Here is a 25,687-nt window from a genome sequence, read left to right as displayed (position 1 = left end):
CTGAGTTTTCCATTGCGATGTTGATGATGGTGACATCACTCAAGCCAATGACAAAGGTTGCTAGCTGGTTGTCGTGCTCGTAACTGTCCTCTAGTTGTGCCAGATCAGGAGCCTTAAGACCCTCTGTGTCAATGAGGACAATAAAATCACAGTTTAACTCGCTTTTCAAATCCTCTCCCACTTTGAGGAAGAGCATGAAAGCTCCTCTTGTGCATCGGCCGCTACTGACAGGAAACTGCACACCAAACATGGTGTTGAGGAGCGTTGACTTACCGGTGCTCTGAACACCCAGCACAGTCAGTACCAACAGTCTGCTCCTGTGTTCAACCTTCTTGTGAAGCTCCATCAGTACGTCTGTCACCCATGTCTCTGGGACGTTGGAGGCATCTCCGTCTAAAAGCTCTAAAGGATATCCATCCAACAGCATGTCAGCTGCCAAACCAGGGAGGTGGGATATTTCATCAGCTGTTGTTGAGCTGCTGGTTGAGAACTGGTAGATCAGTCCCATCTCTCTCATGTAATGCTCTGTTCCTAAAGAGCTGTCCACCAAAGCTTGGTCTAACTCTGCTATGAGCTTGGCGTCTTTCTTCTTGCATTGCTCTTTGAATTTGTGACGCAGCTCAACCATTTTTGTTCTTGAATGGGCATTCAGCTTGAGTTTCATCCACTTGAGGAAAAAATCTCTGTTTTCTTTGTCACATTTGTGTAGGTGTTCAATGAAGGTCTTCATAACTGTGGATGGTTTGTTTTCATTTAGTTCCCTTTCGATTTTAAGTTGTTCTTCTTGTAGCTGAGTTGGTTTCACTTCCATTCCCAGGCCACCAACTTTATTCAATTCTTTCATTTGTAACTGCGACAATCTTTTCCATTTATCTCCTTGCAGTGGAAGTTGCTGCTTCTTGTATTCTGGTATCTTCTGCACTGCGATTTCTTTGGTAAAATCCTCAGCTGCTTTTCTCTGTGATTCAGTTTTGCTTTCGTCCACAGACAGACCAAGTTCAACAGCTTTTCCAACCATATCTACAATGCTCATGGTGTCTTTCACATCTAACAGAGATGCCTTGATGACCTCACAAAGTTTCTTTGAGAACTCTGCCACATTTGAACTCTGGTCTTTGACCTTCACTCTGTTCTTTGGTAGACCTAATTCCTCCACCAATCTCTTCACAGACATCATCTCCTCACTGGCATTCCCTCCCTTGCGATTAATGACTAAGAAGAGTTTGGATTTCACATCTTGAAGAGAAGATAGAATCTTGTGCTCACTTTCTTCAACGCTGTCCAAAAACACAAAGGTAGCTGTTGATACTTGAAAGAGAAAGTTGAATTGTGTGAGTGATTCACTAATGTCCCCTCGCAAATCTGCGAAGGCTACTGGCCCTGGAAAAACATCTAAACTTTCATTACCACAGGGAAGGTACCAGCAAACCTCAACAAGTCCATCTGCAATTTCTCTTTTGACTGCCCCCCCTTTCACATCTCTGTGTATGAAGATGTTGCAGTGCTGTTGCCCACTGCTGAGGACATGATTCAAAAACTGGGACTTGGATAAACTACTGTTCTTCAGCCTCACAAAGGAGAAGAATGGTATATTTGCTTGGACAATGTTGTCTTCAACAAACCCTCTTGATTCAGACATATCATGTGGACGCCACTCTTTGACGATGTCTCTCAGAGCCCATAGCATCAGGGTACACTGACTCTTGTGGCCGCTGGGCAACAGCAGTGGAAGAGAAAACTGGCACATTGACATCTTGAGGGCCATTTCCTGCTGCAGGATGCTGTCAGCGCAATGGAAGAGAGCGACTATGAGGTCGAGGGGGTTAACCTCGTCATCTCTAGAGTCATCAGCGCTGTCAAGGTCTTCATCAAATAGATCATTGTCTTCTTCAATGTTTTCTTTTGGCCTGATTGATGATTGTATTGAGCTCCTGCATTCTGCGTTTATTTTGAACAGTTTTCTGAGGAAACACCATGGTATTTCCTCCAGTGATAAAACAGATTTTTCCTCTATACTGTTTTGGTTGATCTCAAAGAGAGACTGTAGATTGAGCTTGTTGGGATAAAGGTCCTTCAGTCCAAGTTTGATGAGAAAGTTCAACAGGGTCTCTGTCAAAGAGAAAGAGAACGTACATTTTAGAAATTCACGAGTGTTGGGTTGTATGTGTATGTTTGGTAGTTTGGGTATGTGTTATTTTGCAGTGTAACATACTCTAAATCTTTTCTTGTGAATAACATTTGCAAGCAAAGACTTCATTCACATGAATCCAAAACTATTCATTGTTACATTTAGGAGTCTCAAGATGTCTGAGCAACAACGGCCTGAAGGGACATGTCCTCCTCGAGCTGCCTCTCTCAGGTCTGGTAGAGGAGTTTAAATTCACCAAAACAAGGCTGGAGACTCGCTCAGAGTCCAGAGATATATATATATATACGGGCTGTTGGACCATCATTGACAACAGGACGGAAATGGAAACCAAAAGAAGCAACCCAACAGGTAAAAGCAGTTCAAAGGAAAACTTTTGTCTGTGAGTGGGAACAGGGACAGAGAGGTTCTCCTCCATCTGACCAGGCATGGTCAGATGGAGCAAGCCAGAGACTGGAAGATGTTGGTGGACGTGGTTCAGCGGCTTATAGTCCAATCACATATTGTTACTACCACAGTAAGACAGGACCTGATACACTGGTCCAACACCCTGCACGTCGTCTACTTCGTCGAATTAACCCAAGTTTTTAACGTCCTCAGCTGGAGGACAGAATTCAGTATAAATTTGGTAGCTACAACTTTGTGCCCATTCACGCAACAAGAATACAGATCTCAAGATATTGCTTTGTAAGCTCTCTGTGTCCATACACAAATACAAGTTGAATGAGTTACCTGCATGCTCTTCACTTTCTGGGTCTCTTGTAGACATGGTCAAAGCCTTCCCTTTATTTTTCTGTGCGTCAAAATCTGGAGAAAAACATATATTAACTTGTAAGTTTCACAATTTTTTTTTTACAGAATCAAACAGTTTATTTTTGGATTAGTTTGTGGCCAAGATGTTTTAGAATTGAATTGATTTTGGTTACCAAGTTCAGGTAGAAATCACTTTGTTCATTTCAAAGCTTAATTGTCTGATTTGCGATTGAAAATGTTGACAATAATTTATATATCTTGGTACAATTCTCACTTTTTTAAGGTTTCCCAAAACCAGAGAGAGAAGGAGGATGTGGGAGGTTGCCCTAAGAAGGGACGGTTTTGCTGCCTCTGACAGGACACTGCTCTGCAGTGAGCACTTCAGGAGAGAGGACTTTGACAGGACGGGGCAGACTGTCCGGCTTAAAGATGGTGTTTTGCCAACCATTTTCAACTTTCCAGCTCATCTTCAAAGGGTATGTGTATCATTGACCAACAATAATTTAAGGTGTATAAGATTGATGTATCAATATAAATATGTGATTAAATGTCACATTTTAGTTTTTTGTTTCTGCAAGTTATATAATGTGTTGTTTATTACAGCACATTTTAGACATTCAAAACTTCTTTACTGTTTATTTTAGTGGGTTGCAACAAGAACCACAACCACTTCTAGAAGAGCGGATGACAACCTGCCAATGGACTTGATGCCTGATGTTGTGAGTATTTGCCTGTGGAATGTCACAAACTAATGAGAGCATCATATGGCTTGTTATATTAAATCCTTTATTTTGGTGGTACCCAGAAAGGTCTATGATGGTGTTAGTAGTCTAAAAGCCCAATACTATTTGAGGTGGTACTCAGTACTAAACCACTGGCTATCTCACTTTCTCTGTCACTCACACACTGCAATGAATAAACATACGTGAACATTGAAACTACACCCAGCGGTAGACAACCTTTACATTTTTGTCCAGAGCCACAAAACATATTTTTGCCTTATAAGTGGAGGAGCCTATACAAATTTCTTAAAAGTATACTGTTGTGTTTACTGTAGGAGAATTTGAGAACCTAAAAATGTATTCGGGCTCACAGAATTGAAAAGTGAAGATTGAATTGTTGAAAAAGTAAGTTATTAATTTCCGCATTACTATAACTTATATATTTGTATATTTTGCCAAAACAACAGGGAGCCACTGGAGAGAGGAGATTGGAGCGCAAGCGGCAGGCCACTGACCGCTTATATGCATTGCCTGCTAGTGACTGTTCAATTAGTGATGCACTGACACCATTTGTTGTCGCCAATACCCAGTACAAATTCTTAACAGTGGCAATGAAGTGTATTGTTTGAAATGGGGATTTGTGTCTGCCCTGAGAAGTGCTGCTCTGGGAGCATTCACTATTTTCACCCTATACTGTTAGTTTGCATCCCTGCCTTGTTGTGTCCTGTTTTGGCAGAATCATCATAGTAATACAATATTTGCTTTTGAAGGTTCCTCTCTGTCCTGGGCTACATCATAAACATTGACACACGTTGCTGTCGATGGTTCCTGTGCTGATTGAAGGACAGCGATATATCTCGACCTAAAGATTCTGCCAGGACCACTTGGAACTTCTCTTTAACTCCATCAGAGCATCCGGTAGGATTCATCATTTATATTTACCAGCAGCAACACTAAGTGACACAAAGCTTCAGCAAATGCTTGTTTTGTTTTCAGTTGGTCGGTCCATATGTTTGTTTTATTTTCATTTTTGGTAAAATTAGTTTTCTTAAGACATATACATTACCTCGAAGTGTCACAAACACAAATACAAGTTGAATGAGTTACCTGCATGCTCTTCCCTTTCTGGGTCTCTTGTAGACATGGTCAAAGCCTTCCCTTTATCACTCTGTGCGTCAAAATCTGGAGAAAAACATATATTAACTTGTAAGTTTCACAACAGTTTTTTTACAAAATCAAACAGTTTATTTTTGGATTAGTTTGTGGCCAAGCTGTTTTAGAATTGAATTGATTTTGGTTACCAACTTCAGGTGGAAATCACAAATCACTTTGTTCATTTCAAAGCTTAATTGTCTGATTTGCATCACTGACCCAGATTGTGTTTATTTGAACCTGTTGCTAGTCTAAACCGTCAAATTAAGTTCAGTACATAACTACAAAAATATTTCTTATTGAACTATCTATCGTATTGTGACTTGTCATTTTCTTAAGGAAGTCCTGTATTGTATGGATGGACCAAGATTCTGTATGACCTGCACCCACTGAGCCTGTTATGAAAGTCAAACTGCACTGCCCACAGAGAACTGCCTGAATCTGTGACCTTTACTGAAAACAGTTTTTGTGGTGACTTTAAGAAAGGATAGACAACATGTCTTCACTTCCTCCCATCGTGAAAAACTGAGGCCAAAATATCTTTGGTTCTAATGTAATTGATTGAAGCTCTGTACGTTTCTACAACAGTAAGTTGCTGTTCCTGTTTTGCATTTGTTGGAATGTACAGCGAGCTATGGAATCTTACTCCTGATCATTTCCTCTGCTTACATTTTTAATTAATTATTTATGTGATTATTATGTGATTCTAAAGGCCCAGGGGTCTCATTTATAAAACAGTGCGGGAGATTAATACTAAAAGTGTGCGTACGCACAAAAGCCAGAAATAGCGTACGCAAAAAAAGAAAATTACAACTTATAAAACCTTACGCACGCACACCTGAGCGCAATGTTCGCTTTATAAATCACAGTCCACCTGGAAACGTTCGTACGTGGATCTGCCTCCAGATGTGCCCTCCACACACCCACTTTACACCATAAATGGGCAATGCAAAGCACGGTGTGAATATTAAATTATGCTCCTGACCAACGGGTTTCCACCGTGAGTCCTGACGCAGTCACGGCCATAGATATATATAAAGGCTAGATGTCTTCCGGCGGAGTCTAGAACGTCATCACAGGCGGCCATCTTGCCCCAGGTAAGCTTTCTGGAATGATCTGTGGTACCTGAGGTAGGGTCAGTGATCTGCACAAACGCTAATACTCTTATCTCGCTGAAATCTTGATGGATTTACAAATGGTTTGGTTTCTTACAAACGTTATTAACGTGGTTAGAATTCTTGATGCTTGAACATGTTGAAATCGCAGCTTTTCTCTTCATAAAGCGACTTAATCGTGCAGCTTAGTTGTGTATCACGGCTAGGCTAGGCTAGGCTAGTACCGAGTAATTTTACATTCATGGGAGAGGCAGAATTGTTCTTTCTTTTCAATATAACTTAAGTTGCACATGATTTAACTGAAGTTTCACATGATATCCAATCGGGTTGGTTTGTTAAAAACATCTTACATTATGATTTCTACAGGAAATTGCTGACTTTATTGCCAGTGAAGATGCCAGACTTTTGTGCAGCCTACGGATGCTCTAATCACGGTCGTCTCGAAACGAGAACCCGTGGGATCACCTTTCACCTGTAGGATATTACAATATTATGATTTATTTTTAGGATAATCGTTAGTTACTTAGTGAAGTATGTACAGGAACAGCGGGGCTATGACATAATAGTATTGCTAGATTGTTGTTGACACAAGGCTTTTCAGATTATGTTTGTTTACACAATCACTGAATGCTTCTTTTGGACACCTTTTTATTGTTTTTAGTGTGGTTATCTTATTCTTAATGTACATACATACATACATACATATACCCAAAAAATATGATAATTTAGGTGTGTATTTGTGTCCTTACCCTTAATGTAAATGGAACTACCGATTGAAAATGTTGACAATAATTTATATATCTGGGTACAATTCTCACTTTTTTAAGGTTTCCCAAAACCAGAGAGAGAAGGAGGATGTGGGAGGTTGCCCTAAGAAGGGACGGTTTTGCTGCCTCTGACAGGACACTGCTCTGCAGTGAGCACTTCAGGAGAGAGGACTTTGACAGGACGGGGCAGACTGTCCGGCTTAAAGATGGTGTTTTGCCAACCATTTTCAACTTTCCAGCTCATCTTCAAAGGGTATGTGTATCATTGACCAACAATAATTTAAGGTGTATAAGATTGATGTATCAATATAAATATGTGATTAAATGTCACATTTTAGTTTTTTGTTTCTGCAAGTTATATAATGTGTTGTTTATTACAGCACATTTTAGACATTCAAAACTTCTTTACTGTTTATTTTAGTGGGTTGCAACAAGAACCACAACCACTTCTAGAAGAGCGGATGACAACCTGCCAATGGACTTGATGCCTGATGTTGTGAGTATTTGCCTGTGGAATGTCACAAACTAATGAGAGCATCATATGGCTTGTTATATTAAATCCTTTATTTTGGTGGTACCCAGAAAGGTCTATGATGGTGTTAGTAGTCTAAAAGCCCAATACTATTTGAGGTGGTACTCAGTACTAAACCACTGGCTATCTCACTTTCTCTGTCACTCACACACTGCAATGAATAAACATACGTGAACATTGAAACTACACCCAGCGGTAGACAACCTTTACATTTTTGTCCAGAGCCACAAAACATATTTTTGCCTTATAAGTGGAGGAGCCTATACAAATTTCTTAAAAGTATACTGTTGTGTTTACTGTAGGAGAATTTGAGAACCTAAAAATGTATTCGGGCTCACAGTATTGAAAAGTGAAGATTGAATTGTTGAAAAAGTAAGTTATTAATTTCCGCATTACTATAACTTATATATTTGTATATTTTGCCAAAACAACAGGGAGCCACTGGAGAGAGGAGATTGGAGCGCAAGCGGCAGGCCACTGACCGCTTATATGCATTGCCTGCTAGTGACTGTTCAATTAGTGATGCACTGACACCATTTGTTGTCGCCAATACCCAGTACAAATTCTTAACAGTGGCAATGAAGTGTATTGTTTGAAATGGGGATTTGTGTCTGCCCTGAGAAGTGCTGCTCTGGGAGCATTCACTATTTTCACCCTATACTGTTAGTTTGCATCCCTGCCTTGTTGTGTCCTGTTTTGGCAGAATCATCATAGTAATACAATATTTGCTTTTGAAGGTTCCTCTCTGTCCTGGGCTACATCATAAACATTGACACACGTTGCTGTCGATGGTTCCTGTGCTGATTGAAGGACAGCGATATATCTCGACCTAAAGATTCTGCCAGGACCACTTGGAGCTTCTCTTTAACTCCATCAGAGCATCCGGTAGGATTCATCATTTATATTTACCAGCAGCAACACTAAGTGACACAAAGCTTCAGCAAATGCTTGTTTTGTTTTCAGTTGGTCGGTCCATATGTTTGTTTTATTTTCATTTTTGGTAAAATTAGTTTTCTTAAGACATTTACATTACCTCGAAGTGTCACAAACACAAATACAAGTTGAATGAGTTACCTGCATGCTCTTCCCTTTCTGGGTCTCTTGTAGACATGGTCAAAGCCTTCCCTTTATCACTCTGTGCGTCAAAATCTGGAGAAAAACATATATTAACTTGTAAGTTTCACAACAGTTTTTTTACAAAATCAAACAGTTTATTTTTGGATTAGTTTGTGGCCAAGATGTTTTAGAATTGAATTGATTTTGGTTACCAACTTCAGGTGGAAATCACAAATCACTTTGTTCATTTCAAAGCTTAATTGTCTGATTTGCATCACTGACCCAGATTGTGTTTATTTGAACCTGTTGCTAGTCTAAACCGTCAAATTAAGTTCAGTACATAACTACAAAAATATTTCTTATTGAACTATCTATCGTATTGTGACTTGTCATTTTCTTAAGGAAGTCCTGTATTGTATGGATGGACCAAGATTCTGTATGACCTGCACCCACTGAGCCTGTTATGAAAGTCAACCTGCACTGCCCACAGAGAACTGCCTGAATCTGTGACCTGTATTGAAAAGAGTTTTTGTGGTGACTTTAAGAAAGGATAGACAACATGTCTTCACTTCCTCCCATCGTGAAAAACTGAGGCCAAAATATCTTTGGTTCTAATGTAATTGATTGAAGCTCTGTACGTTTCTACAACAGTAAGTTGCTGTTCCTGTTTTGCATTTGTTGGAATGTACAGCGAGCTATGGAGTTTAACTATTTTAATTATTTATTGGGCTTCATTTGATCTTAAGGTCCAGATCTTTCAAATTAATCACAAGAAAGTACCTGTAAGTGCTTCTTCTTCCGTGTTCATCGCAGACATGGTCTGACTTCTCCTTGTCTTCCTTGACTCCCTTGTGCCTCAGAACCTGGATGAGAAATACATTTCTCTAGTTTCAGAACCACTGTTATTATCATTCAAATCAGATCAATTAAATCATTGAACTAAGTTTCCAGCATGTAAACGAAAACGTACCTGACATGGTGTTACGGGAGAGTGTGCGGCTGCTCGTGTCAGCTCTGCTATTTATACTAGACAATCAGAACCGAAAGCATTTGATGCACTGGAACAACAGGTTCTCTCTTGTTCTCTCTCATCTAGAAAATATGTCACTTCGTCTTAGTTGAGGGGCAAAATATCACCGACTGGGCCTAACAAAGATATCTGTACAGTAGCACACACTCACAGACACACACACACACACACACACACACACACACACTATTCAGCAGTTTTACCAGTTAATTTGTTTCCATGCACTGGTTTTGCCCATCATATTGTTAAATTTGCTGTCTAAGCCCAGTGGGAGGGGCTCAATGTATAAAGCGGCAGAGTCTAAGTCTGGTTACAGAGGCAGAGCCTTTCCTTGTTATCGGTTTATTGGAATGTGATTATATTACTGTCTGAGCAGTAACTACAAATCCCTCTAGGTGGAGCTGCAATACCTTCACTACTCTTCCCTTTATCTTCCCTTGAGCATTTAGTTTTTGATCATCACATCAAGTTTAGCATAGATCGCTGAGTGCAGGATACTGAAAACCCCGATGTAGTTTTCGACAACTTTTTAAAGTTCCTCTGGCTTTCATGTTTGATTGAGTTCCTTATGCTTATGTTTGTGTTTGTCTAATGCGACAGTGCAATTCTCTCACTCAACCAACAGTTTGCGTGTCTGCAGAAGTACAAAATAAAAGAATGTCGTCCAGCTGGTGTAAACAAGGATCACTCCCAACCTCTTCTCGTAAACAGTCTGCTTTTCATTGATGACATATTTATTCATCACTCCCTTATAAGCTTACGGGAATTGTTTACTTTCTTGTAGAATAACCGGTTTTGTCACATGCCTAAAACCAGGCAGGTCCACTCATGACAAGAGGTGAATTGAGTTCATTGGTTTTCTGATGAGGATCCACTTCTGATTCCCGGTATCATCTAGCACGAGATTTCTGTCTCATTTGATGTTTTTATTTAATTGTTGTATTAAATTGATAGACACAATGATAATTAGTTTAATGAGTAACAGCTGAGACTGACTCCTGATTGGTCGTGTATGTGTATGGGAGGGGCTTTTTTAACAATTAAATTAATAACTATAAACAAAATTATAATATAGATAGTCAGCTAAGATGAAGGATATATAGTTCTTGATAGTGTAGAGGTTGGCAAAATTCACTTGTGCATCATTGATTAAAAAACATTTGTGAAAGAAAAATATTTATTATGAATATAATAAAGTAAAAAAGTATAAAAAATACAAAATACTAACGGTGTACTTACTACATAAAGGTATGTATGTGAGTAAGCATGTATGTGTCTGTGTGAGTGAGCGTGATCCAAAATGGCGGATGGCCACTCCGAAGATAATGGACTCTCCCCTTTTGGAATGTTTTACGACATGTGGCGGGGGTCAGAGAGGGATGGGTGAAGAGATATGCGTTTGTCCGTGTTGGTGCCAAATAAGAGAGAGTTACTAGATGCATGCAAGGAAAGACTGAAGAGAATAACTAACATTAACTTTCAAATAACTTTTAATCAAAATATCACAGCAACATAAATCAAACTTAAAAACATCCCAAGGAATCGAATAAACAGTGTTTGCTTAGATTAGCATAATTATTAAGTCCAGTTGGGCCGGGAGAGGCGGTGGACTAGTGGCAGAATAATTTGACTATGGGCAGAAAGTTACGGACATTGGACTGGAAGGTCGCTGGTTCGATTCCTCGCGGTGAAAATACAACATACCTGCCAGGACAACACCCGGATCTGTTCCAAAGTCCAAAGAGCACTCTCCCTACCCCCACTGTCTAAGTGCCACTGAGCAAGGCACCTTTCTCCCCGGGCGCTGTGCATGGCTGCCCACTGCTCTGTGTGTCCTGTGATATTCACCAGATGGGACAAAAGCAGAAGACAAATTTCCCTACTCTGCATGTTGTGTGATTGTGCATGTATCTATCTTATCTATCTTGTGATACCCGTCCATGGAAAGAGAAGAATTGTTGCTGTGCTGCAAGAAGTTCTGAGTCGTCTTGCTGGTTTTGTGGCTCCTGCCTCTGTTGAGCGGTGCAGCTCAGTTGCTGTTTGAAGTTCTCCGGCAGGACATCGCGTCGCTGCTTGAAGGTTGGTATAGCTTGGATTTGTAGAGGTTTCCTTGTTGAGGTGAGTAGAAGCGGCACCTCTCCTCCATGAAGTTGATTTGAGTTGAAAGAGTAACTGGACCGCGACCCTTCTCCTCTGAGAGGATTCGTGGAAAGAGCGGTGTGGTCCTCTAGAAGAGGTGTATGGAAGAGAAGATGTGAGCTGGACAAGCCAGACTTCTCCCCTCGGAGGGATTGCATGGAAAGAGAATGAAGAGTGGGAGACCTGGCCTTATAATGGCCCGGTGACCTCACAGGTCATGGGGCCCAGAGTGACCAATAGTGGTTGACCCTTGTGTGTCCAGTCGGTTTTCACTCCTCTTTGTGATGTTGAATTACCCTGGGATAGGGAGTTCTGGTTTTCTCCAGATCAAAGGACATCCGGCTTTAGGCTAAACATGTAGGCCGAACTGTAGTTAAAAAAGACCAGGTCCCAGGGTGATTCCCAGAGGTAACTTGAATCAATTAAAGTTATTATTTAATATTTTAAAGATTAGTATTCAATATTTAATTTTGATAACCAACTTTATTGAATGGCGAAAGGCATGTCATCACATTTAATACATTACAAAACAACGCGATGTGAGAGTCCTTTCACATTTGGTACGAAGATTCTCGGATGAACTGATTAGATGTGTTGTCTGTGTTCACAAGTCTTCTTATTTTTATCCTAATTATCGCTCTCGCTCTTTTGTCAAAGCAGCCTGAACCTGGCTCAGCTTGTTGTTGTTTCTATGTGTTAGGTTTAAGTGAAGGTTCCGACCCCAAAGCAGACACTGAGTGGTTTATTGATGGATAAATGAACAGAGTTTATTAGCTGGTGAGGAAGAGGAAGGCAGGAGTAGCTGGCTTGTAGATCCTGGCAACGTGGAGGATGAAGAGCCGAGCGGCGAGGCACACAAGGGTTCTGGATGAACAGAGCAACAAGGTTAGCATACATCCAAAAGACAAAGAAGTCGAGAGTTTCCTACTGATCACTTGCTACCGTAGTTGACTGAATAATCTGACGTTGAAGTGATGAGACGCCCAGGCTTATATAGAGGAGGATTGGACTCAGGTGTGCCTTGTCCTGCGGCAGCCACACCCAACACACAGGGGAACACAGAAGGGAAGGGGAAGAACAGCCACAAACCACACAACACAAAACACAATCTCCACAGTACCCCCCTCAAGGGACGCCACCTGGCGGCCGACCCGGCTTGTCTGGGAAACGCTCATAGAAGTCATCCAGTATAGACGGGTCAATGATGAGGGAACGAGAAATCCATTGTCTCTCCTCTGTACCGTACCCCTCCCAATCCACGAGGTATTGGTAGCCTCGACCACGCCGGCGTACGTCCAACACCCTAGTTACCGTGTATGCCGGATGGTCATCTATGTCAAGGGGGGTGGGGGGAGATCCGCAGGAGAGAGACATGAAAAGTGGGGTGAATCCTTAGCGACAGGGGAAGTTTAAGTCTTATCGCACAAGGGTTAATGATCCGGTCAACCTCGAATGGCCCAATATACCTTGGTGTCAGTTTTCGAGACTCAGTCTGGAGGGGCAGATCACGGGATGAAAACCCAACCATCTGTCCCGGCAGGTAGTCCGGAGCCGGGCTGCGGTGCCGGTCAGCCACTCGCTGATTGCGGGCAGCTGTGCGGACGAGGGCTGCCCGGGCCTCACGCCAGACCCGACGAGCACGACGGAGATGCTCCTCCACGGATGGCACTGCCACGTCAGTCTCCTGAGAAGGGAACAGAGGAGGTTGGAACCCATTAGCTGCCATGAAAGGAGACATACCTGTTGCGGAGCAGACCAGGGAGTTGTGAGCATATTCAATCCAGGCGAGGTGTGTGGCCCAGGAAGCAGGATGTTGAGCTGTGACACAACGCAGGGCCGCCCCCAGATCCTGGTTTACCCGTTCCGTCTGGCCGTTGGACTGAGAATGGTACCCCGACGAAAGGCTGGCTGACACCCCGAACGCCTTGCAGAACGCCCTCCACGTTCTGGCAGAGAACTGCGGACCCCTATCAGAGACGATATCCATTGGGATGCCATGAAGGCAGAAGACGTGGGTAACCAGCAGGTTGGCGGTCTCCAGTGCGGAAGGTAGCTTGGAAAGAGGGACAAAGTGGGCCGCCTTGGAGAACCGGTCCACCACGGTCAGTGTCACGGTGTTGCCTTCCGAGGGAGGTAAGCCGGTGACGAAGTCGACCGCCACATGCGACCAAGGGCGGTGAGGGATGGAAAGGGGGCACAGCAATCCGGCGGGGGCTTGATGTGTAGCTTTGCTCCGGGCGCAGACGGAACAGGCAGCGACGAATTCCCTGGGATCCGATGTCATGGAAGGCCACCAGAACCGTTGTTGCAGGAGGGCCAGTGTCCTACGAAAACCAGGGTGGCAGGCAATCCGGGAGGCGTGTCCCCATTGCAGGACAGGAGATCTCACCACCTCTGGAACAAACAGCCTGTCCGGAGGACAACCCTGTGGAACCGGCTGGTCCCTCTGGGCCCCTTGGACCACACCCTCGATCTCCCACCCAGCTGCTCCAAACACATGGGCAGATGGCAGGATGGAGCTCCCAGTGGCATCCTCAACCGGGAGAGCAAACTGACGTGACAGCACATCCGGTTTGACGTTCTTGGATCCTGGGCGATAGATGAGGGTGAAATGAAACTGCCCCAGGAACAAGGCCCACCGGGCCTGGCGTGAGGTGCTTTTGATCAGACCCCACTATAAACGGATGAGTGGATCCCTCAAGCCAGTGCCTCCACTCCTGCAGAGCCAGGACGACCGCCAGCAGCTCCCGATTCCCAACGTCATAGTTCCTCTCTGCCGGTGAGAGCTGGCGGGAGAAAAAAGCACACGGGTGCTGCTTCTGTTCAGCCGAGGAGCGCTGCGAAAGCACGGCTCCCACCCTTGAGTCAGAAGCATCCACCTCCACAATAAACTGTAGCGCGGGGTCAGGGTGAATAAGAACAGGTGCAGAAGAAAATAACAATTTCAATTTAGCAAATGAAGCCTTGGCCAATGGGCACCACACAAATGGCACTTTAACAGAAGTTAACTGCGTAAGAGGTGTGGCAACTCTGCTATAGGAGTCTTTTAAGGACTAAACTAACATGTTGCACATGCTCCTGGAGAAAATCAAAATGTCATCTAAATAAACAAACACAAAATAGTTCAACATGTCCCTTAGCACATCATTAATCAGGTTTTGAAAAACCACAGGTGCAATTGTGAGACCAAAGAGCATCACCATGTATTCAAAATGTCCCAGAGGGGTGTTAAACCCAGTCTTCCACTCGTCCCCTTACTTGAGTCTATGAGCGGGAGGGGGTATCTGCTCTTAACAGTTATATCATTGAGGCCCGAAAGTCAATACAGGGGCGCAGCGACTTGTCCTTTTTTTCCACGAAAAAAAACCCTGCCCCTAGCGGAGAAGACGAAGGTCGGATTAGTTCAGTGGCCAAGGAGTCAGTAATATACGTTTCCATGGCCACTCTTTCCGGCTTAGATAAATTATACAATTTACTGGAAGCGTCTGGAAATAAATCAATAGAGTAGTCGTAGGGTCTGTGAGGAGGAAGAGAGAGAGCGCGGTCCTTGCTAAACACCTCCCGGAGGTGATGATAAGCCGAGGGTACGGAGCTGACATCCACTGGCATGGGACGTGACGGTGTGGAAGATAGGGTTGACGGGATGGCGGAATGTAAACATTGATAGTGACAGAAACTACTCTAGTTGAAAATGGAGACGGTGGACCGGTCAATCTGTGGGTTATGCAGCTTCAACCAAGGGAGCCCTAGCACTACTGGGGAGAAGTCGGAGAAGGAATTTAAAAAAATAAATAATTTCCTGGTGGTTACCGGATAGCATCAGGTTAACAGGCGCTGTGCGGAGAATTATTATAAGAGAGAGCTACAGCCCAAGCCGCGGCTTTCTCCGACAGGAGACTCATAACAAAAGCTATCCGCGACTTGTCTGTAGCTGCTCAAAAACGAGGCTACACTGAAAAAGAAATTCTCTACCTGACCCTGACTGACCTGAAAACCTAGCGGATGTGGGGATGACGGGTTCCCTGTGCTGAGTGGAGGAAGAGCTCGGCGGAGCTGCTGGAGGTGGTGGAGCAAGATCCGGGACCGGAGCTGGAGCGTGAGACGAAGCCGTGAGCGTGGAGAGGTGACTAGAAACTTGGTCCATTCGGCTGCTGATCCGCGCCCCTGTGGAGGTAAGATTGTTGAGCGTCTCCGTCACCTCGTTTAAGGCTGCCCTACTCGATTCCCTTGGGAGGAAAGCGCCAGTCTGAATTTCTCCACGTCTGCGGGGTCCATGTTTTGGCCAGATTATTCTGTTAGGTTTAAGTGAAGGTTCGGACCCCAGAGCAGACACAGAGTGGTTTGTTGATGGATAAATGAACAGAGTTTATTACCTGGTTAGGAAGAGGAAGGCAGGAGTAGCAGGGTGCTAGGTGGCATCGTGGAGGATGAAGAGCCGAGCGGCGAGGCACACAAGGGTTCTGGATGAAGAGAGCAACAAGGTTATCCAAAAGACAAAGAAGTCGAGAGTTTCCTACTGATCACTTGCTACCGTAGTTGACGGAATAATCTGGCGTTGAAGTGATGAGACGCCCAGGCTTATATGGAGGAGGATGATTAGGAGGATTGCATGCAGGTGTGCCTTGTTCTGCTGCAGCCACCAGCCAGCCACACCCCCTGCCACACACAACACACAGGGGAACACAGAAGGGAAGGGGGAGAAAACATCCACAAACCACACAAAACACAATCACCACACTATAACTGCAAACAGACACTAATCAGAAAGATTTGATGAAACTTCTTCAAACACACATCAGCAAAGTAAAAAATCGGTCTTTCCTGTTTGTTGAACCTCCAACTGTACTGAAGAAAATGGATCATTTCAGTCATGGAAAGTATGAAAATATGATTTTCAGTTTTCTTCTCTCCACTGTGAAATGGTTTAAACTCAGATCCTTGAAAAGTTAAAAGTGAACATATTAAATTCTGGTTGAGGCTGAGGCATTGTTCCCCTGTGAGGTGTTGTCTGATGAATTCCTTCTTATTGAATTGTCTTATTGATGGGTCAAAAGCAGAGGTTAAATTTCCCTACCTGCATGAGTGTGACTGTGCATGTCTGTGCATGTGTTTGGGACAAATAAATGCATCCTAATCTTGATCTTCACATGTCCTGCTCAGTGTTTTCACAGCCTGAGCGTTTTCGGCATCAAGGGAGACTATAAGTGCTAGATTTTTATGTGTGTTAAGATACTGAACAACATTAAGAGCGCGACGTACATTGTCTGTGCCATATCTTGATTTTACAATCCCCGCTTGATCTGGGTTTATTATTTTGGGAAGGATGTTTTCCAATCTGCGAGCCAATACCTTTGCAATAATTTTGTAGTCCGCATTGAGGAGACTAATAGGCCTAAATGATGAACAATCTAAAGGGTTTTTATATTTTTTTTAGAAGTAAACTAATGGAAGCGTATCTCCAGGAGAGGGGGATGCCATCTCTCAAGATACCATTAACGGCAGGCATAAAAATGATGTGGATCTCTGGCCAGAATTTCTTAAAAAATTCCAGTGGAAACCCGTCAGGGCCTGGACACTTCCCATTTGGCATAGATTGAATTGCAGCCCAGACCTCCTCTGGAGTGAATGCAGCGTCTAAGCTGGAGCGATCCTACTCCGCAATAGTAGGTAAAAGGATATTGTTCCAATATGCAGCAATATCAGCCTCGTCAGCCTTATCTGTACTATACAGGGATTTATAAAAATCCCGGAAAGTACTATTGACAATCGTTGGATCATATGTGACATCCCCACTCTGTGTTCTTATCATATTAATTGAGCGATCATTATTTAGATTTTTCAGTTGGTGGGCAAGCAGGCGACTGGACCAGCCTAGTCAATTATTTTTCAAGATTCTTTCTGTTTTCCTCTAAAGGTTTTTTCTGATGAGAGCTTTAGGATATAAGGTGACCACGTAAAGTGGCTTTAGCTGCATCCCAGATCGTAGCAGAGGACATTGGAGAGCTTTTATTGTCGAGCCAGAATTGTGATAAGTTGTTCCGGACAAAAACGCAAAAAGAGTCACTATTTAAAAACGACGTGTTGAATCTCCAAGTGGGAGTTCTAGGAATGTTAAATAATGGGTTAATGCATAGATGTCCCAGAGCGTGGTCTGATAAGACAATAGAGTCTATACAGCAAGTCTGGACAGAGTGTAAAAAGTCTTTAGGAATAAAAAAATAGTCTAGTCTAGAATACGAGTTGTGGGGATGTGAATAAAACGTGTAGTGTCTCATTTTAGGATTTAAATGTCGCCATATATCTGTCAATCTGGTATCTGTGCATACATTTTTAAGGACAGCAGACGATCTCGGGTTAGACATGTTTGCAGAGGAGGATTTATCCAGAGAAATGTTCATTAGACAATTTAAATCGCCGGCTAGGAAGCCCAAGCCCTGCAGTGATGGTTAAACATCAAAATCATTTGCAACATAAACTGGGGTGAATCAATATTTGGTGCATAAATATTGAAAATAGTTATATGTTGTTCAAGAATCGAACCCTTAATCAAAATAAATCTCCCCTCTGAGTCCTTTTCTTCATGTTCCAAGATGAATGGAAGGTTCTTATTTTTAAGAATGGCTGTACCTTTTTTATTCTGTGAATGGGAGGAAAAGTAAACTTTACCTACCCAGTCCCTCTTAAGTTTCAAATGTTCTGTATCAGCCTGGTTTCCGGAAGTAATGCTATATCAGATTTTTGTTTTTTCAAATATGTTAAAATCTTCTTCCTTTTAATTACATGGCCCAGTTCCTGGACATTCCAAGTAGTAAGTTTAATTGAGCTAGACATGGGAGCCACAAAGCCGGAAAGTGATTAAATAGCAGGTGCTGAGTGCGGGGGAATTAATCAAAGTGCAGGCGGTTGTATGACAAAATAAACCTAGACTCCAATCATCCAACAAAAGGAAAATGAAACACGAAACACGAAAAATGTAAACAGCAGCGCTTACCCTCCCCTATCCTGTCCCCAAACGACAGGACAAAACTACCCCAAAAAAAGTCACTGGGCATACTTAACCTAGTCCAAATCCTAGTTTAGCAGGTAGATCACAGTAACAACTAAGACACCCAAAACAGTGTCCACCCTCCAGGCTGAATAATATACAGCACTGAGAGACACCCCAGAATAATGGGTTTCCAAGTTTTGCTTGGACCACAACATTAGTGCAAAGTGTTCTTTGAATATAGACTACACACAGAGCTGATACGATAAGGATAAATTAATTAACAAAACTAAATTAAAAGTGCAAGTGCTGTATTTGTGACAAAAAGAAAAAAAAAGCACTGCAGTAGAGTATGAAATCACACTGAATATAATACAAAATGAGAATAAAATAAAAACACCTTATTCCCAAGGGAAAAAACACGAGTCGATCAATCAGCTCCGTTGATATTAAACTATTCTCTCAAAGTCCATGTGGTGGTCACAGAAAAATACACAATGTTCAGTGGGGGCTCCGTGTGCATGTAAAGTCTGTCCTTTTCCATTGTAACTGGTAACAACAGAGATGCAGAAGAAATTACCTCATTTAAGGGTATCCAGAAATGCGGCCGCAGACTCAGGGGTGTCAAAAAGGCGAATTTGCCCTTCATGGAGACACTGGAGGCGGGCTGGGTAGGCAAATCCACGGTATTTATTATGACGAACCAGCCCTTCCCCCATGGTGTCAAACTCTCGCCGCCTTCGCAGGACCTCCGCTGACAGGTCGGGGTAGAACCGCAGCAGGGAGCCGCTATGGTGGATGTCGCGTTTCTTTAGCGCTGCTCTGAGCACAGCCTCTCTTTGGGAATATCGCAGAAACCGGACCAGGACGCTTCTTGGGGCTTGTCCGTGGCCGGAGCGGGAGCCAGGGCCCGATGGGCACGTTCAATCTCCAGCGGGGGGTAATCAGCCGGCAGGCCGATTGAATTCTGTAATGTTGTCTGGAGAATGTCCGCAACCGGGATGTTGCCCTCCGTCTTCTCTGGACGGTTGATAATTTTCAGATTTTTGCGACGGCCACGGTTTTCTAGGTCGTCAATTTTCAGCAGCAGCTGCTTCACTGTTTTTTCCACAGCGGTTGTGCAGGTGTCATGGGCACTGTGGCTGTCCTCCGTGGCGGAGACCCTCTCCTCGACCTCTTCCATGCGCTTTTCCAGGTCCGTCACTCTGTTAGACAGAGCCGACAAGGAGCTCTCCACCGAAGTGACAGATACTTTTATTTCGTTCAGTGCACAGTCAATGGTGTCTAGGCGAGCGCCAACTGATTCATCCATGTCGTTCACCGGAGAGGCCACAGACTTTATTTTGGCTAAGATCTGCTCCATAGTTGCTTGATCAGTTAGCGTTAGCTCTGAGACGTTAGCATCACCTTGGTTGGCCTCACTCGGGACAGGTGGGACCGTTTGTCGAGTGGTTCTCTTCTTAGCGGCGGGACCTGACGATGAAAAAATAGAAAAATCGTTATCACGTTGCGGTTTGGGCATCGCTGAGGTACAATTCGACCGACGGTGTTAAGTTTATATGGAAAAAGTTATTAATTTAACTGTAGCCTGGAGCGGAGAAAAGTCAGTTGTTCCAGTTTAAGTGGCACGCATGGCAACTGTTGATGTTTCATGAAGCGTCCACAATTGCCCGTATCACCACACCACATTGTTTGTGAAAATACAACAAAATATAAATAGTTTTATTATTATTATTTATCACTATCATAATTTGCCAGAGTTGTCATAGTTACAGAGTGAACTTTATTTACTCCTTCGACTGACACAGCTCCAACAAAGCACGCAGCCACCTGACAGAAGAGAAGAAATACACAACACGTTGTTCGACAATGGAGACGTTAAGTTAGTTTTCCAGATTTGCCTCGACACACATGTGTCATATTGAAAACACACTCGACACACAAGATCATCTGTTGATTTCACACAGATAAACAACACTTGCATTAAAGAAACTACGAAAAACAAACACACCCGTTCTGTGATGAGCGGTTGTTTTCATTCTCCGATGAATGAACCTGATCATCGACAACAACGAGAACATCTTTTAAAATCCCGTCCGCTGACTTCAACCAGCAGCGACAGGAGGACACGTGAAGCTCCACACGTCCATTAGAAGCACGTTCACCAACTTAACTCATGAAAACACCGCTCGAGCTTCCGCCTTGTTGATGTGAGGGATGTTTACATGTAGCACTGGTTTGGTGTGTGCGCATTGTAATGATCACCAGCGTCAAACAAAAACACTTTGAGTGGAGCTGGTGACGCGTGTGTGTTCTTCAATGCTCCCTGTGTCTCCTATGAAGAGGAGCATCAGATTGTAAACCCTGGTATTGAGTTTACAGCGTTTATTCTGTGTTCGGATTATCACCAGATGACATGGGCGTTACCTCAAAGCACATCTGGTGATATACAGCTGACAAAGCAAAGAACGAGACATTGATCTGACGCGTGATGCAGATCTCAGCAACTCGGTGGCGTAGTGAGATCGTCATCAGGCTAGAAGCTTATAGTGTTTCAGCTCATTGTTTCGAATCCCGTTCAAGGTTTTTGTACTATTTTTTTTTTACCATTTAAATGTATAGTGCGGTCTCAACGTGATGCTGACACGGACACATGAACTCGTGAAGGGTTTTTGTAGGATTTTTATTTCAGCAAGACCTTCAGTAGATCACCGCACTTCTCACACAGGCGCTTTGTAAAAATGACGAATTTGCCACCGGCTCTGAAAAAGAGCGTCAACATCTGGAATGTCGCCAGTTGCCATACGCGCCAGTTAAACTGGAACACCGGATCACTTGACCTCTCTACTTTACTTTCTTTATCTTCCACTTTAGTTTTGTTTCTTTACAAATACACAAGAAATAACAAGAAACAGTTGTTTAGAGGGTTTGTATTGTTCAGTGTGTGTTTCCCCTAACGTCCCGACAGGGGCATCGTTTCTATCACGTTCATATAAGATTTAAACTTGTTCGCACAAGACAATTTTCTTGTGGGAACAAGTTAATGTTTGTCACCGTCCAAGAGGAGCAGGAATTCCATGATGTCCTAAAAATTAAAACTTGTGTTTTCTCCACCACGACGGCTGTGAGCATCTGAAGTTGTTAGAGATGCTTTTTAATTTGTAGTAAAAAAAAGTAGTAGAAAAAATATCAGCAGTCAGAACTTAGAGGCTCTCTATAAATCATCCTCAGAATTTTTATCCAATAAATTATATTGACTTTACTGTTATTCACAGATGTTGTTTTTATCTTTAAAACCTTGTTTATTCCATTGACTGGTGAGTACATCTTCTTCAACTCAATCTTTTCGATCACAAATATTCCCAGTACACACCAGATATGTATTTCACCTGAGACGTGAGTAACTGTGGTTGTAGTGACAAAGCTTCTCAAGGAAAAACTTGTCTGGCCTTTTTTTAAATGCACCTTATTTTTACAGCCATCATGTGCTTCTTCTCACGTGTATTTGAATAATCGCGATGATTTTTTCATGGTTTTAAACATTATTTCATTACTTCCATTGCTCCAGTGTCTGAACTGAACTGGCAGAGAACGTTTAATTTGTGGTGATGACGTCACGTCCCAGTAACACTTTCATTAAAATCCAATGAGTTCCTGTTGTTTCGAGTGGGTCTTGGGGAAACCTCTGATAAATGACCTGCAGCCACAGCCTCAGCCTCTGGTCTGCAAACTGAATCCAACTGGGTTCGTACAATAACTAGAACTTTTTTAGCATTTCCATGTTTTGTTCTTGTGATTTGTGACTTAGTTTTTGTCCAAGATCAGATTTAAACATCAGGATAAAGGCTGTTCTTTTTTATTTCTGTCCAACAGGCAGCAATAACATTAACATTTGAGAACGATTCATAGAATATAAATTAATAATTATTACAGAAATCCACAAACTGGTAATGTTAATATGTATTTGTTTTCATATTCATATTGATAAGTGTATATATGTATATATATATATATATATATATATATATATATATATATATATATTGTGAACTAATTTAACATGATTAAATAAGCTCTCTGATTATTTTGAATTACAAATGAAGAAAACATTCTTTTGAGATAAGCCAAAAAATCTTGTTTAGTTTAGTTTGATTGTATTTCGTTTGCTTATTAACAAACAAAAACATAAACAGACATTAGGTTAAAATAAAGAATGAAAAACTAACATGACATGTCCTTAAATAAGATAACACAACTTTGCTTTTATTGTGTGTACGCACAAAAATAAACAACAAAAAGTCCCAGTATTAAAAATTACTAAAAAAGTTATTAACAAACAAATCTAACAGAAATGTCAATCCAGTAAAATTAAAACAAACATTTAAAAAAAAATTGTATCACCTAACTTAAAAAACTGAACTAATTGAAAAGACAAAAAGTCCGTAATTGGATAAATATTCATTCTGTAAGTGAAACATCTATATATGGATGCTGTTTTGCAATGGATCCACTAGGTGGCATCATCCGACAGGGTAGATCATTTGTGCACATGGACAAAAATGTACATTTGAGTTTCACGTCTCATTGAAAACTTCACTTGATCACAAAACAAAACTCGATCCAACACAAACGTGTTGTTTCAGTTTTGTTTCACTTTAAAAACAATATTTAACCTTGTGTTACATGTAAACGTTCATATTTGTGGCTCGTGTTGAATCAGTTGTTTATTTTATTCTAAACAGGAGTGGAGCCTCCCTCTGATTTCAGTGAAAAGGATCAAATATGATTTCTGCTTAGCTTTTAGTTGATCTCAATATATCAACATCTGTGATGAGAGCAAACGTTACCAGGAGGTGGAGCTCAAAGGAAAACAGACAAGATCATATGTGTTCGATGGAGACCCTCACAGCTACAAGAGGGTTTGAAACCAACAACCCACAGCGACTAGAACAAGTCTGACCTTCGCTGAGCAGATCGGTGCCCAGAATTATTAATAATGATTAAGAGTTTTAATAAATTTACTTTCCACTGTGATAAGATAAGACTTATGTTTCTGCTTCTATGTGCTGTTGTGTGTTTTCATGATATTTTATGTTATGTATTATTGCTTTACTATTTTTTTATTTGCGCGAGTCTTCATTTTTGTACTTTTGTGTATTTGTCGTAATGGTTTTAAACACTTGTGCCCAAGTTGAAGAAGACCTGCATGAAGCCATCTGAGTTTTAATAGACTGTATCTCAAAGATCTGAGTAAGAGGAGAAGCAGCAGAACCCTGACAGATAAATAGAGAATCAGAGAGAATGTGCGGCTGCATGTTGTGAGTGCTGTTTGTAATTATTGTCTTTTGCCAGTTTAATTGCGGAGCTGTAATCGAAATGAGCTTACACAGCTTCACTCTAAATTATCAGTTTAATAATTACCCCTGAACTACACTCGTCTCACTGCACCCCCCCCCCCCCCCCCCCCCACACACACACACACTTAATTACCAACAATGTGCCTCTATTGTGAAGCTGCGGTCGAGCAGGAACAGATTAGAATAATAGGTTTTGTTTTCTGTTCATTTCAGTTGTTCTTCCGGAGCTTTCGACCAATCAGCAGCAAGTTGAAGTGATTCAGACGTCATGGGACTCAGGTCACATGATGACAGGTGGTGGATTCTGGGAGGGGACAAGACAGGTTTTATTATCTTGGACACAAACAGACGGAACCTGCATTCTCTCTCTGACCAGCAGGGTGCGCTACACAGCTGATGATAGTGTTAACCACAGTAACTAATCAGAAACACTGGGAGTTCAATATCAGTTGTAAATTTTAAGTTGTGGAAAACGACACTAAGTTATATTATAACATCTTGTTCAAACAACAATGGCCGAAGCCGACAAGAACCAAAGCTTTAAATTGAACATCGGACCTTTTTCTATCTACATAGATTAAAACTCCTGTCGACTAAAGCAGCTGCAGCTTCGGATTTTTACACCGAAGATTTGTGTTAATTACTTTTGGATAAATTAGTATTTTGAGACGAGATGTAACCAGAAGTTAAAGAAGAATTATTTGAAACTGGAGAGAAAGCTCTAAACAAGTTGATTGGTTTTAGAAACAGATCAAAAACATGAGGTCATGAGTTCAAATCTACAGTAAATGTGATAAAACTGTAAATATCTGTAAATATACTGTATTTATACTTGAATGGTCTCGTTTTAGCTCCTGTTGTAAATTCAGCTGTTATTATAAAACCTCGGAGCTCGGTTAAAACAAAATAACTGAAAGAGTCAGATTCCATTTTTGCACTGATGAGGCTTTCAGTGGAAATATTGAGCCTCATCACTTCTCCACTGATGGAAAATATATTCAAATGAAGTGAGCGTTCATTTCCCTAATTAATGTTCTGTTGTTCAACTCTGATGCTCCTGACAGACACAGCTTCACAGGCCGTTTCTTCTAAAACCCACAGTGACCTTCTCCTCAAGGTTTGGGACAAATCCTCTAAACCTCAACTCATCTCTGCGATTTTCTCTTTATCAGTCTGCTGTCAGAGGAAATGTTCTCTCACTTGGCTTCTTTGCTTTGTGTGTGTGTGTGTGTGTGTGTGTGTGTGTGTGTGTGTGTGTGTGTGTGTGTGTGTGTGTGTGTGTGTGTGTGTGTGTGTGTGTGTGTGTGTGTTATCCTGCCCTGCTGCCACAATAGGGCTGACTAATGCAGAAATAGACTGCAGGCTAAGCTTCTTTTTTACAGAGATGTCTTGGAAGTGAAGGACACATCCTGCTGCTCCTGCAGCGTTTAGATCTGCTGTGGAAACGTCATCACGCTCAACATGAGCAGAAAGATAGACCACGATACATGAGCAGGCTTAAAGAGAAACACTAATTCATGCCCTATAAAAAACCACATATAAAAAATATTCTTGAATGCGGGAAAATGATAAAATTATATTTTCAATTCATTCACTGATGTTTCTGCTTGTGTTGCTCTATAATTCATACATCATGTTATTTCACTATTTATTCAGTTGTGTTTTCAAGGTTATGGTTCCGGCTGCACTCACACCAAACTAACTTCAGTCTCATCTTTCCTTTAAAGATAAACGTGTGAAGCTTCATGAAGTAAACGTTGTGAACAGAACTGGACCAGGACCGACCACTGACCTCTTGAAACCACCTGAAGCTCCAGATCCTTCACAGAACACCTGCTCTCTCTGGATGTTGCTGAACTCACCACGAAGAATGAATAAATCCTGAGGAGAAGTGAGATGTTCTTCTGCACGTTTCACAAACCACTCGAACCAG

The 25,687-nt window shown here is 42.1% G+C and overlaps 1 protein-coding gene and 1 long non-coding RNA gene across 2 annotated transcripts in view; one reads left to right on the top strand and one right to left on the bottom strand.

Annotated features, from left to right (window-relative positions):
- LOC128445028 (up-regulator of cell proliferation-like) overlaps positions 1-9,333 on the bottom strand; it is a 173,432-nt gene extending 164,099 nt beyond the window's left edge. The window contains exons 1-3 of the mRNA XM_053427775.1: positions 9,214-9,333; positions 9,024-9,106; positions 8,262-8,336 (exon numbers count right to left, since the gene is read on the bottom strand). Coding sequence (XP_053283750.1) covers positions 8,262-8,336; positions 9,024-9,060 — 112 coding nt within the window. The 5' untranslated portion in view covers positions 9,061-9,106; positions 9,214-9,333. The remainder of the gene's footprint in view (positions 1-8,261; positions 8,337-9,023; positions 9,107-9,213) is intronic.
- Positions 1-25,687, top strand: part of LOC128445627 (uncharacterized) — an 85,395-nt gene that overhangs the window by 58,799 nt on the left and 909 nt on the right. The window contains exon 3 of the long non-coding RNA XR_008339481.1: positions 25,482-25,645. This is a non-coding gene — a long non-coding RNA (uncharacterized LOC128445627). The remainder of the gene's footprint in view (positions 1-25,481; positions 25,646-25,687) is intronic.

The sequence above is a fragment of the Pleuronectes platessa genome, chromosome 1, assembly GCF_947347685.1.
Source record: "Pleuronectes platessa chromosome 1, fPlePla1.1, whole genome shotgun sequence".
In the NCBI taxonomy this organism is placed as follows: domain Eukaryota; kingdom Metazoa; phylum Chordata; class Actinopteri; order Pleuronectiformes; family Pleuronectidae; genus Pleuronectes; species Pleuronectes platessa.
This window is presented reverse-complemented; position numbering and strand designations above follow the sequence as displayed.